The 14,597-nt window shown below is 37.3% G+C and overlaps 1 protein-coding gene across 1 annotated transcript; it reads left to right on the top strand.

Annotated features, from left to right (window-relative positions):
- Positions 1 to 2,637: 2,637 nt before the first annotated feature.
- LOC111895013 (sucrose synthase 3) lies at positions 2,638 to 8,478 on the top strand. The gene is made up of 15 exons (XM_023891100.3): positions 2,638 to 2,845; positions 2,953 to 3,085; positions 3,225 to 3,376; positions 3,446 to 3,638; positions 3,785 to 3,903; positions 3,974 to 4,190; positions 4,416 to 4,511; positions 4,590 to 4,763; positions 5,424 to 5,540; positions 5,633 to 5,799; positions 6,235 to 6,459; positions 6,567 to 6,888; positions 7,222 to 7,466; positions 7,774 to 7,912; positions 8,215 to 8,478. The coding sequence occupies exons 4-15, from the start codon at positions 3,507 to 3,509 to the stop codon at positions 8,245 to 8,247; spliced, it is 1,986 nt and encodes a 661-aa protein (XP_023746868.1). The 5' UTR covers positions 2,638 to 2,845; positions 2,953 to 3,085; positions 3,225 to 3,376; positions 3,446 to 3,506; the 3' UTR covers positions 8,248 to 8,478.
- Positions 8,479 to 14,597: the final 6,119 nt, after the last annotated feature.

Raw genomic sequence — 14,597 nt, 5'->3', positions numbered from 1 at the left:
GAGTCTAAACGAAAGTTGTAAAGTATAGTCTCACTTATACGTGGATATAAAGAACGTCAAAACGGAGCTCGTATGCGGAAGTTACGTATTTTTGAAGTTTGATAAATCGGAGTACGCCCAGCGTACCCGTGTTCATGGGCTGAGTTGAGCCACGTCGCCCTACTCCATCACTTGAGTGCCTCGGGTCCGAAGCCTTGACGTATCCGATCTGATCCACTTAGTACGCCCAACGTACTAGGTGTACGCCCTGCGTACATGTCGACGAGCCAGTACGCCCAGCGTACGAGGATGTACGCCCAACGTAAATCGAGGGTTCAGCCCCTATAAATAGAACTCAAGGGATGCCGGATTTTATTGCTAATTTTCATTTCCCTCACCCCTAAACTTTCTTTCTACGTGTAAGTTATACCCTTGAAGCCCCGATATTGTCCCGACACCTGAAGCAAGTCTCGAAGCTCCGAAGATCCCGAGAAAAAGAGTTTTTAAGTCGAAACTATGCCCGCGTGAAGCTCGGTTTTTGAGAACATCCCGGTTTCATCGAAGAATATTACTTTAAGAGCTGTAATGCTGTCCGAGCATTGTCTTATCAAGTGAGTGTGTAGTTGCTTTTTTCTAACACATAGATATGAATTATTTCTTTATAAAATATGCGCTATGTGTTTATATATTATCTGTTATTAGGAATGGGTATTGAATAAATATATTATATAGGTTTTAAGTTGTGTATGAATGTATATATATATATATATATATATATATATATATATATATATATATATATATATATATATATTTATCTACAAAAATGTTGGATAAAACATGGGTAGATAGTTGATGTGTGATTAAATAAAATGATGAGAGGCCTCGATGTTGTTTCTGATTCAGTCATCTAGCGGAGTTTAGATGACGACCACAGACTTTTCTAGATAGTCTAGTAGAACGCTGGCAGGCTCGCCACCTGTAAGTGTTATTGAACTTGGGTTTTCAATTGTTGTACTCCATCCCCCACATGGTTGCCTTATTTGACATATATTGCTGAGGAACCCCCGAAGCATGTGTTGTCGCCCCGATGAAAATCCTTAGGCTAGGTCCCTTATGATAGTTATTTTAGGGACGTAAAGTGAGGATAACGAGAATGGGTAATTGGGTTATTGTTGGTTGATGAAATTAATATAATTATTTATTGTGGGTTGAAATCCCTATATACTTACCAGGCTTCCAATCCCGACCCACTCAGTTTTATTTGTATTACAGGTTGTGGCGCAAGAGCATGAGTTAGATGAATCATCAAGTTATTTTGTTTATAGTCCTGTAGTTGTAAATAACTCTTGTAAGGCTTATAATGTGCCGTTTATGGTTTTGGTTTATATCGGAAAATCAAAAACTCACATCCACAAAATTGAGAAAATATATTATAGATGGAATACATGTACCCGTTGAGAAGACGGTGGTAAAAAGATTGGAAAACAACACTCGATGATCAAAAAATAGAAAAGGTATAAGGAGCAAACTTCGACTTCATAAAAAATTTAGGGTTTAGATGTGGTTGATTCGCCCTCTTTTTCTTCTCAACGTGCGGCTTATGAATGATATTATCGGAAAATAGAAAGTAAATATTGTTTTTTGTTTAAAAGCGATGAAGGTGGTGGAGAAGATGTCTATATTTGAAAGTATCGGATGATGGAGTAGACTAAGGACTAAACTTGCCAACCTCTACAGTGTGGAAAAACTCTAAGCAACAAAAAATATATTACTATACTATATTAATAGACATTGTCACTAGTAATAGTATATTTTGTATGTTTTAAGATTTTGCCACAATACTTTTTATAGTTTGACAATTTTAGTTCATATTTTATATGTTTCAAGATTTTACCACAATATTTTGTATAGTTTGATAATTTAGTCACTAACACGTTGTAATTAGAGATTGACTCATGTCTTTTAATATTTGCCACTTTAAGTCCCATTATTTTGTATGTTTCAATATTTGCCACAATATTTTCTATAATTTGACAATTTTAATCCCTGGTATGTTGTAATTAGAGATTGACCACATATCTATTAATGTTTGTCACTTTAAGTCCCTTTGACCATTTTGGCATTCTTTTTGTCCCTTTTTTCGTCTTACTACTTATATTTCATTATGAATTTGTTATATAATATTTCTCACTTTTAATCATTTTGACCCTTTTTTACCTTCATTTTGCCCCTTTTCCATCTATCGATTTGTGCTTTTGTTTTGGGCTTCATTTTATCATCTTTTTCTCATCGTCATCATTTGTGAATAAAACAAAATGCATCTCATTGCCATAAATGTGACCCGTGGTTCACCACGGGCTCACCCACTAATTGTTCATAAATAGCATATGTATTAATATATTTATATATATAATTATATAATTTAATAATAGTAAAAAAAATACGATCAATTTTAAAAAAAAAAAATTATAAAGCAAAAAAATCATAAAAATATCAAATCAAAAGTATGCAAAGCTAACCCTTATTATATATTTTATAAAAGAGGAGTCACAGAACCGACTGCGAAGCATGAGACACGAAGGCGGGACAGATGTCGATCAGTACGGTTGACTGGTTGATCTTTGTACCTTCGATTTAATGGAGATTCGAAATTCAAAATTTCACCCCCGGAACGTTTCTTCTTATCAGCACTCTCGCACTAGCTATATATATACACACATACACTACCTAGAAACATCCATCTTCTTGGTCAATTTGCTCAAACTATGGTGACTCCTAAGTTTACAAGAGTACAAAGTATGCGAGAGCGTGTTCAAGAAACTGTCTCCGCTAATCGCAACGAAATTGTCTCTCTCCTTTCCAGGTAATCAATTCTTTAGTTTTGACTTTTGACCGAGTTTCCTAGCTCACTCATACTCATGGCCATGGTTGCCTTGCGTTGCGTATTTAATAGAGTATTAATTCCTGTAGGTACGTGGATCAGGGGAAGGGTATTTTGCAGCCCCATCACCTCCTCGACGAGATTGAGAATAGCATTGGTGATCATACTTCCCGCCAAAAGCTTACAGATGGTCCTTTTGGCGAAATCCTCAAGTCCGCACAGGTAACGCACAGTGTTCAAATTAAAATCTACCATGCATTAATTTCTTTTAGTTTTCTGATTCTGTTTTCCTTGTTTCCTTAATTTATCTTTGTTTATCATGTTTCTGTCTGTAACCTTTACTTCATTTGTTTGATTATAGGAAGGCATAATTCTTCCTCCATACGTAGCTTTAGCGGTTCGTCCGAGACCAGGTGTTTGAGAATTTTTGCGTATAAATGTTAACGAACTAAGTGTAGAGCAGCTGAGTGTTGCTGAATACCTTGTTTTCAAGGAGGAACTTGTGGATGGACAGTGAGTAATTAATAATTATATATGTTATATATATGTAGTAAGTAAGTTATGGGGTGGATGTAATTATAGGAGTAAGAGCCCTTTCGTACTTGAGCTTGATCTTGAACCATTCAATGCTACATTTCCTCGAATGTCACGCTCGTCATCCATTGGCAATGGAGTTCTGTTCCTCAACCGCCACCTCTCTTCAGTTATGTTCCACAATAAGGATTGTATGGAGCCGCTTCTGGATTTCTTTCGTGCCCATAAACATAAGGGATATGTAAGTTCAATTCAATATTAATTGGTTTTGTTTCCATAATTCTGCTAGCTAGTTACGTTAATTAGTGTCTTTTTAATTAATTAAGCTTCGATTACTTTCCTGATCACGTACGTACCATCAAATTAATGATTGTAAGGATTTTGCAGGCAATGATGTTGAATGACCGGATACAAACCATGTCTAGACTCGAGTCTTCTATGGCAAAGGCAGAGGATTATCTCTCCAAACTACCACCTGATGCGCCCTACTCTGAGTTTGAATATGTGTAAGTATATCGACCAAAGTTAACACAAGACTAGATCTATATATAGTACTGACCATTTAACTTTTTGCAGATTGCAAGGAATGGGGTTTGAAAGGGGCTGGGGAAACAATGCTGAAAGAGTTCTTAGTATGATGCATCTTCTCTCTGACATTCTACAAGCACCTGATCCCTCTTCTCTTGAAAATTTTCTTGGAAAGATACCAATGGTTTTCAATGTTGTCATATTATCCGTCCATGGTTACTTTGGGCAGGCGAATGTTTTGGGTTTGCCGGATACTGGTGGCCAGGTACACCCTCCCATGCATTGGTGATTTTTTTTTATGCGATTGGTGATTGTTGCGAGAGTGTTGTGAAGTGTATATATATATATATATATATATATATATATATATATATATATATATATATATATATATATATATATATATATATATATATATATATATATATATATATATATATATATATATATATATCATACTAATTAACAGTTGTATTCTTCTGAAATACAGGTTGTATATATATTGGATCAAGTGCGTTCCTTGGAGAATGAGATGTTACTAAAATTAAGGCAGCAAGGACTTGATATCAAACCTAAGATTCTGATCGTACGTATTATTATTATTATCATTATTATGAGTCAAGTTTATACTCGGCAGCTGTAGTTTCCCTAATTCTCATTTTAGGTGACTCGCTTGATACCTGATGCCAAAGGTACTTCATGCAACCAAAGGTTGGAGAGAGTCAGTGGAACTGAACATACCCATATATTACGTGTTCCTTTTAGGACTGACAAAGGGATTCTTCGTAAATGGATATCAAGGTTTGATATATGGCCTTACATTGAGGCGTTTACAGAGGTAAATTGAATTGTCATATATAATTTTTATATATGCTGGGTCAAATGTTGGTCATAGTTTTACCTTTACCTCCCTGTTGGTAAGATATAGTGTTGGAACATTACCTGCACTACACCAAAAACACACACAAACGTGCTGTGTAAAATTAAGAACAAATGGCGCAATTGGAACAAATTTTCTGTGTTTTTATTCCTTCCCAAAACTCCTTAGGGACATTTGAAACTCCATATCCCCGTCAAAAAGCTAAACAAGTATATCTACTTATACTAAATATGAGCTGAATAATAGCTACTATCTAGCCCACGTTTCCATGCTAAACTAAAGCCACATGCCTTTTATTTTCCACTAGACTCGGTCTACATAAGACCAAGTCAGATTTACTTTGTAATACTCTAAATGCTTCTTTATTTCATTTTATCTTCTAAATAAAGAAAACACTAGACCCATATGACCCATTCGAATAATTGATCCGCTGCCCAGGTTAACCCATGCATCAAGATTACCCAACATATAGTTGTACTTCCATGGGATGATACCACATAAAGGACACCATCTCTTGTCCACATTTTGTCTGTTTCTTACTTATTCGTTCCACACAAACATGAAGAAAGAATATTCTTCTGACTTTTACAAAGGTTATTGTGTTTGTTTCATTATCAGGATGCAGCAAGCGAAATTGCAGCCGAATTAAAGGGTGTTCCAGACCTGATAATTGGGAACTACAGTGATGGCAATCTGGTTGCCTCGTTGCTATCTTACAAAATGGGAGTAACCCAGGTGAGGGATTCTGTTATTGATGAAACTACTACCTGTCGCACATTAATTTCTAAATTCAATATTCAAACTGTTGATATATGATGTATATGCAGTGCAACATTGCACATGCATTGGAGAAAACAAAGTATCCGGATTCTGATCTATATTGGAAGAAATTCGACGACAAGTACCACTTTTCTTGTCAATTTACTGCCGACCTTCTAGCCATGAACAATGCGGATTTTATCATCACCAGCACATACCAAGAGATTGCAGGAACGTACGTTCCCTGTTGAACTTTTTAGGTGTTTTGTTCATTATATTGTGTGATCTCCTGAAATAGGAAATTTTGCTCATATATACGAACTTCAGACCTTCTGAAGTAGATGTATGTGATACTTGTGTGTGTATCATAGATAAGAAAAGAATAAAAACATAATAGTATCTGCCCCTCCCCTGCTACCTAATGCAGCACGTATAAATTCTATAATTGAAAATTGCATACTCTTCATGCATAAGTTGTTAACTTTATATAGATTTACACGACCTTTATCTTTGTTTTAATTTCCAGCCATTATTAATTTGAACTTCACAAGTTCCTGCTACCCTATGATGGTCTCACCTGTTGGACCATCAATTTGAAGTTTGAAGTCATCGTTGTTTAAGCTTTTTCTTTTGCTTTGTATTATGATTTTAGATTCTGAATTCTTTTCAGGAAGAATACTGTTGGACAGTATGAGAGTCATTCAGCTTTCACTCTTCCAGGCCTGTACAGGGTTGTTCATGGTATTGATGTGTTTGACCCAAAGTTCAACATCGTGTCTCCAGGGGCAGATATGACCATTTACTTCTCATATGCTGAAAAAGAGAAACGACTTACATCTCTGCATGCCACAATTGAGAAGCTGTTGTACGACCCTGAGCAGAATGATATCCATGTGTGAGTCTGAATGACTTTTGTTAATTTTTATGTTGAGATGATGTAATTTTTATGTGTGTGTGTATGATAATCAAGTGACATGCATGCATATGTGTGTTTGGATGCAGTGGTAATATAAGTGACCCGTCTAAACCCATGATTTTCTCGATGGCGAGGCTGGACCATGTGAAAAACATCACGGGTTTGGTTGAGTGCTATGCCAAGAATGAGAAGCTGAGGGAAGTGGCAAATCTTGTTGTGGTTGCTGGATACAATGATGTGAACAAGTCCAGTGACAGAGAAGAGATTGCAGAAATTGAGAAAATGCATCATCTTTTTAAGCAATACAACTTGGATGGTCAGGTCAGATGGATATCCGCCCAAACCAACAGAGCTCGAAATGGAGAACTGTATCGCTATATTGCTGATGGAAGGGGCATTTTCGTCCAGGTTTTATAATTTAATTCATATTGATAGTAATTGGTTATATATATATATATATATATATATATATATATATATATATATATATATATATATATATATATATATATATATATATATATATATATATATATATATATATATATATATATATATATATATATATATATATATAGAGGTTGAATTTAAATTGTTTTTTGAAAAAGTAAATTATAAATAGTTTATTGTAGGCTGACTTTTAATAAAAGTATTAATAGGATGTCTAATGAGGTCAATTTAGCAACACCCTTAACTAACTATATGTGGTAATATGGATGCATGGGGATCAATGTCATGCAGCCTGCTTTCTATGAAGCTTTCGGGCTTACAGTGGTGGAGGCAATGACTTGTGGACTCCCAACGTTTGCCACATGTCATGGTGGTCCAGCTGAGATTATCGAAGATGGCGTGTCTGGGTTCCATATCGATCCATATCACCCTGATAAGACATCTGCAATAATGGTTGAATTTTTTCATAAGTGCAAGGAAGAACCCACTTACTGGGTCAACATATCTGATGCTGCCCTCAAAAGAATAAGCGAACGGTAAATTTTAGATTACATTTAAATCCATCAAATAATTCCAAAATTATAACTTTTGTTTTGAACCCACCATGTGGTTCGGCCACACCCATATACCAGAGCCATAGATTTTTTCTTGGAGGTACTTAAATTTAAGTTTAAATTTAATACAAATTTTCAGTAGAATTTTATATTCCTAATAATGATAATCAAGATTTCTACTTCTGAAAATAAATTTAATAATTATATATCAGATGAAAAATAAATTTGATAATTATATATCAGATGAAGATTTTATTTTTAATAATTATATATATTATTTTATATATAGGTACACATGGAAGATCTACGCAGAACGGTTGATGACATTGGCTGGAGTTTACAGCTTTTGGAAGTACGTCTCAAAGCTCGAGAGGCGTGAAACCCGACGATACCTTGAGATGTTTTACATTCTAAAGTTTCGTGAACTGGTGAGATTTTCATCCAATTAACCCATGCATGCATGCATTCTTGTCTACAAGAGAAAAAGTAACAAACAAAATCCTTGTACAAAGCCCATATGCATTTAATTAAGCTCCATAAGCATATATCCCCAATTTAATTATCAACTGAAAAACATGTTACGTGCACTTTATGCATATTATAGAAAGCTAAGATTTTAGTAGCATATTTAGATATGTTGTAAACAGAAACCACTTGACCATTTTGGGATTTAACGCTTGTATAAATTATATACTTTTACAACTTTGGTCGGTTTTACTGTCTTAAACAGGTGAAGTCCGTTCCGCTAGCTGTTGATGATTAATTATGATCAGCCTTAGGAGTTGTTGGGTTAGCTGCCCGATCAATATGGGAAGGAGATGTGGCTTCCATAAGTCTGTGTACGCAACTATCTATGTATATATGCCAGTATGTATGTATTATGTTGTACAAGTGTTGTTATATTATATGCACAAAACCTAGGTGATACTTAAATAATAATAATAATAACTAGGAAAAGAGCTATGCTTTCGCATGGCTTGGAAATTTAACATAACTGCAAATAACTCATTTTCATTAAAAAAAATATTGTTAAGCATTTGTAGGGTTTGGAATATGAAGGTAACAAAGCCGAGGAGGTGTAGTCAAGGAGACAACTCCCGAGGAGCGTGATTGGGCCCAAACAAAGGAACTGAATTTTGACATGCATTTGGTTGGCAAGTAACAACAATTGTTCGGTGATGAAATTCAAAGGCCAAAGGAATTAATATTATCATAAATTTGAACATGCAATAAAATTCACCTCTATTCTGACATTAATAAACAAATAATAGTAGATAAGTGTTTTTATGTTGTGATCTTCCCACGCAACCACCCATTTCTCAAACTCAACTCTCAACGTCTCCTCGGCCAAAATGTGTCATTCATCCCGGTTCGGACAAGATGTATTTAGACATTAAACAACACTATTGGTGGCCTAACATGAAGGCGGAAATCGCGACCTATGTTAGTAAGTGTCTTACGTGCGCCAAAGTAAAGGTGGAGTACCAGAAACCTTCCGGATTGTTACAGCAACCGGCAATCCCTGAGTGGAAATGGGAGGGAATTTCTATGGATTTCGTGACCAAGCTGCCCAAGACGTCGGACGGCCTGGACACCATATCGGTAATAATTGACCGACTGACGAAATCTGCCCACTTCCTGCCAATCAAAGAATCCTACAAGATGGAGAGACTGACGCAGTTGTACCTACGAGAAATCGTAAGACTCCATGGAGTGCCAAAATCTATCATCTCGGATAGGGACAGTAGGTTCACATCGCGCTTTTGGTAATCACTCCACAAGGCAATGGGAACTCATCTCGATATGAGTACCGCATATCACCCACAAACGGACGGTCAAAGTGAACGAACCCTCCAAACGCTTGAAGACATGCTTCGTGCTTGTGTGATAGACTTTGGAAAGTCTTGGGATACCCACCTACCGTTGATCGAATTCTCATATAACAATAGTTACCATTCGAGCATCAAGGTGGCCCCTTTCGAAGCACTGTACGGGCGTAGATGTAGATCACCGTTATGTTGGGCTGAAGTAGGTGACACCCAGCTAGCAAGAACGCATACGTCAGGCAGGGCACTAACAGGACCGGAGATCATTCGCGAAACCACAGAAAAGATCGTTCAGATCAGAGCTCGATTGCAAGCATCGCGTGACAGACAAAAGAGCTACGCCGATAAACGGCGAAAACCCTTAGAATTCCAGGTCGGTGATCGAGTACTGTTGAAAGTCTCACCCTGGAAAGGGGTTATACGTTTCGGAAAACGGGGAAAGTTGAACCCACGATACATTGGACCTTTCGAAATCGTCGCTCGTATAGGTCCAGTAGCATACAGACTACAACTACCCGCGGAGCTAAACGGTGTACACCCCGTGTTTCATGTCTCTAATCTGAAAAAGTGCCTATCAGATGAAACCCTTGTCATTCCTCTTGACGAAATAGAAATCAATGAGAATCTCCTGTTCGTCGAAGAACCAATCGAGATCATGGACAGGGAGGTGAAGCGTACTAAGCAAAGTCGCATCCCGATCGTGAAGGTGCGGTGGAACGCAAAGCGTGGGCCAGAATTCACGTGGGAACACGAAGATCAAATGAAGCAAAAGTACCCTCACCTATTCTAGCATTCTCAAATCTAGCTTTCAAACAGAATTTCGGGACGAAATTCCCTCTAACGGGGGGATGATGTCACAACTGGAAATTTTGTGTCATGTAATCCATACACTCAAGCTAATGTGAATCAAAAGCTTAGGAACATGTGTAACACCTATGATTAAGACTTCAAAAACTTCAAGTAAATGTATCATACAAGTACTACAAATAGTCATCAAACAATTGGAAACCCTAGAAGTTCTTGTTTCGGTACACCTTGGACTAGAACTTCCTTATTGGATCCAAATGGACCAATAAGCTTCCAATTTGACTATCAAGGGCTTAGAACCCTAATTGGGCTCTAATTGGACCCACACTAATTTATTTCAACATTTTGGGCCATGTTGGGCCTAGAATGAAATGAATTGAAAGCTTTGATCCATGAATACCCTAAACTAGTTCAACAAAAATGGAAAAATCATACTATATTCTTTTATGAGAAAATTCACCCAAATTAACTCTAATATTGGGCTTAGGGGAAAAGGCCCAAATTCTTCCTTTTCCCTTTCAAATTCTCGGCCCAAGGCCCAAATCCAAGGAAGAGTTGACTTTCAAGTGACACCTCATAATTAACCAAAGGACTTCCATGCAAAATATCTCACATACCTCCATGCACATCACTTCAAAATCACTTCTCTTCTCTCCTCTCTCTCACTCTCGGCCGAAACACACACACACACACATTCACAAATCTCTCACAAATTCTCTCTAGATCACTCAAGAACATCCCTCCCTCTCCACTCAAAAATCTCGAGTTTTAGGAAGCATTCAAGAGGAAATTTCCACAAAATTCTTCACTAAGGTAAGATTATGCTTGGATCTATGAATTAAATTCTTTGTTTTATCAAAATCCTTTCCTAAGCTATGCAAAAATCGTGATCTTGCATCCTAGAACCATCTCAAACTCGAGATCTTCATCAAAGGGTGCTAAGGCCAAAAATCACTTCATCTTTCTTCCATCTTTTCCTCAAAAACCGAAAGCTTCAAACAAGGTGAGCTTCATACCCCCTATTTTCTGTTTTTATGAGTTTTGTGGGGGGGGGGGGAATACAAGTGAAAGTGTAGATCTATATGTGTTTTGTATGCCTTGTATGATTTCCATGCTTACATGTATGCTTTTGTGTGCTAAAATGTTGGATCTAGCCATAAAACCCCTCAAAACCGAGATACATCTTATGTTAAATGATTTTTGCATCAAATATGTTTCTACATACAAAGTGTTTCAAGAAAAATGGCTAAGTAGTTTAGTAACAATTTTCTTGGGCTAAAAACACAAATTTTGGGCCTAAAATGTGAAAAATACAAAACTAAGGGTCCAAATTGACATATCACGAATTCTGATGGATGAGCTGTGCCAAAACAGTTTCAATAAAACAAATTCTGGAAATTTACTCATTTAGAGGATTAAAAACATAAATTTCAAGCTTAATGGGCTAAAAATGACATTTTCGGCCCAATGAGGCCCATTATGCGAGATTTTCTGTTTTGGAGGGCCAAAACTGTATTTTTCTGTAAAACAGTGGACTATAAGTGTTTCAAGTCCTTTTTAAAGGTTTAAAATGCTTTTTAAATTTAAAAAGGACCAAAGTTGCAAAAATTTTACAATTTGGGTCAAAATTGTCAAAGTTGCGAAAAAGAAGGGTTATAACCGAGAAAACTACATTTTCAGGGACCTAAACTGTTTTCATTGAAAAATATGTTGAAAAATATTAATTTCAATAATTTTTGGTGTTAAAATGTCAAGAAAATTGATTTAAGGACCAAACCGGAAAGTATTTAACTAAAGGGTTGAAAAAGTAAAGTTTACAAACAATGAGGGGCTGAAAACAGAAAACTTTCAAGGCTAATTCAATACATGCAATTTGATCAAACAATGGTACCGCGACTATCGACGAAATACAATACACTACAATACCAAAATCGTTGTAAAACGAATTGGTTCGGTCTCGAACCAATGAAAATCCGAAACTACTAACATGGCGACACTACGATACATACAAATAACGTTTGGGAACTCAACTTACATACGAGTGTGCACAGACGTCTACGCACCATCTTTGGGCCCCAAAAGTGTAAAATCTTGTTTGTTGGGCCTAGCTAGCCCAATGACCTGATCTTAAGGCCCAAAGACATTTTTTTTCTACGAAGTGTTGGGTTTCACCGACTTGGCACAACGTAGAGGGACTTTCAATGGCTTGTATACCACTGGTCCCCAAGGGTCCTTTGGTATTGCTAGTAAAGTCTACATATTTTTGCGAGGCTGGTCAGGGACCCCTCGTACACATTTTATCCCCAACCGGCTAATAGAGTCATCGAGGTCTTCGTGTCCTCTTTCTCTTCGGATGTGGGACGACACGTAGTCAGGGCGGCTGGATAACGTGATTAGTACGGACGACGCCTTCGGGATCGTTAGTATAGCTATAAACTGGGCGTTTGTGTAATGCGGGTTTGTAGTAATTAATCATGCTCAAAAATAATCCAATGTCGCCTGGGAATGAGACTACTATTTTTGTAATGGTCTCAACGCAACTTAATGGAACTCAAAGGATTAGGAAAACATCGGGTTTTCCTAGGTTTCTCAATACATATCGGATTCGAAATGCATACAATTTTAACGAACAATTTTTACAAGTATAGAAACAAACAAGCATACCTATGGATCTTCACATCTTTTTTACTATACTATTTTAAGAAAATATCGGATTTTCTGGTGGTTTTTCAAACAATACGAAACATTGGATTTCAAAACACTACTTATGAACTCACCAACATTTCATATGTTGACGTTTTTCAAAATACTTGTATTCTCAGGGAACCAGTGAATCACAGGAAATCATATTTAGTGATGGCTTGCAGTTTGTTTGTGTACGAGTCGAACAATTTATTTTTGGGAATGTAATGTTTAAACAATGTATTTCATGTAAACACTACTGGTTGTACTATATTAATACATGGTGACGAATGTTGTTATGTTTCATATATATTCAATGTTATGGTATTCAATTGAGTCACAACAGCCCTCCAGACGTTTCCGCCGCCTGGTTCGGGGGTGTGACAATCGCGGAGGAGTTTCGCATATGTGGGGCGTACATATAGGTACGCGAGGCGTATGCGACAGAGGGCCAAACCCTAATTTCCGGACTTAAGACCTATATAAGCATCCTTATCGCATTTGAGCCTCACCCTAACTAGCCTCATTCACCCTCAAACGTCCTTGAAAACCCTAAAATCATTAGAGTGTGTGTTCTTGATATTGTAAGTGTCTAAACACCATCCTTTTTGGTGTATTAGCTACAAGGAAGAGGAGGAAATAAGCTTGAACAAAGAAGGGCTTCTGGATCTTACATTTTGAGCAGTCTAGGAAGCTTAAGGAGGTAAAAGGCTTTCACATTGGTCAACATTTTCATTTCTAGAGCTAGGGTTTTCTCTTTAGTCCCTTTTTGTGTTATTGGACCACCTCTTGAGAGTTTGAGCAACTCCAGAGCTTAGGGAGGATAGATCTGAGGTCCTTTGGTCCATTCTTAGCATAAACATGGAGTCTTACTGGGTGTTTTGACCTCATGCATGGATTAAGACTCTTGGAAAAGCCTTAATGGGTTGTTATGAGCATATGGAACATGCAAAGTCATAAAGTTGCCAACTTTATGCCTTAGGACATCTTAATGACTCAGATCTAAAGATTGGACGTTGGAACATCAAGTAATAAGCACTTAATGGAAAAAGGTGCTTAATCTGTTTGTTCGTTGGGCGTAGTATAGTGTACGCAACGCGTATAGCTCTGGGACTCAGTACGCTAAGCGTATAGGAGTGGTACGCAGGGCGTACGCACTCTAATGGACTTGGATTTGTTTTGGGCTTGAAAGCCCTTTGGGCCTTAATCAATCGTTGGGTCTGGTCATGTTTTGAGTTAATGGGCCGATTTATCTGTTTTGGGCCGTGATTGCTATGGTTAGGCTTTATTGGGCCATGAGGCCCATTAATGATTTTTGGACATGGACTTTGGGCCCATTTTCATTGGTCAACATTTTCATTTCTAGAGCTAGGGTTTTCTCTTTAGTCCCTTTTTGTGTTATTGGACCACCTCTTGAGAGTTTGAGCAACTCCAGAGCTTAGGGAGGATAGATCTGAGGTCCTTTGGTCCATTCTTAGCATAAACATGGAGTCTTACTGGGTGTTTTGACCTCATGCATGGATTAAGACTCTTGGAAAGGCCTTAATGGGTTGTTATGAACATATGGAACATGCAAAGTCATAAAGTTGCCAACTTTATGCCTTAGGACATCTTAATGACTCAGATCTAAAGATTGGACGTTGGAACATCAAGTAATAAGCACTTAATGGAAAAAGGTGCTTAATCTGTTTGTTCGTTGGGCGTAGTATAGTGTACGCAACGCGTATAGCTCTGGGACTCAGTACGCTAAGCGTATAGGAGTGGTACGCAGGGCGTACGCACTCTAATGGACTTGGAT

Source organism: Lactuca sativa, chromosome 5, assembly GCF_002870075.4.
Source record: "Lactuca sativa cultivar Salinas chromosome 5, Lsat_Salinas_v11, whole genome shotgun sequence".
Taxonomy (NCBI): Eukaryota; Viridiplantae; Streptophyta; class Magnoliopsida; order Asterales; family Asteraceae; genus Lactuca; species Lactuca sativa.
This window is presented reverse-complemented; position numbering and strand designations above follow the sequence as displayed.

Excerpts from the sequence above, each read along its gene's own strand:
- LOC111895013 (XM_023891100.3), top strand. The coding sequence starts at position 3,507 with ATGTCACGCTCGTCATCCATTGGCAATGGAGTTCTGTTCCTCAACCGC. Across the intron at positions 3,639-3,784 it reads CCCATAAACATAAGGGATAT|GCAATGATGTTGAATGACCG; the intron begins GTAAGTTCAATT and ends AGGATTTTGCAG. Across the intron at positions 6,889-7,221 it reads GAAGGGGCATTTTCGTCCAG|CCTGCTTTCTATGAAGCTTT; the intron begins GTTTTATAATTT and ends AATGTCATGCAG.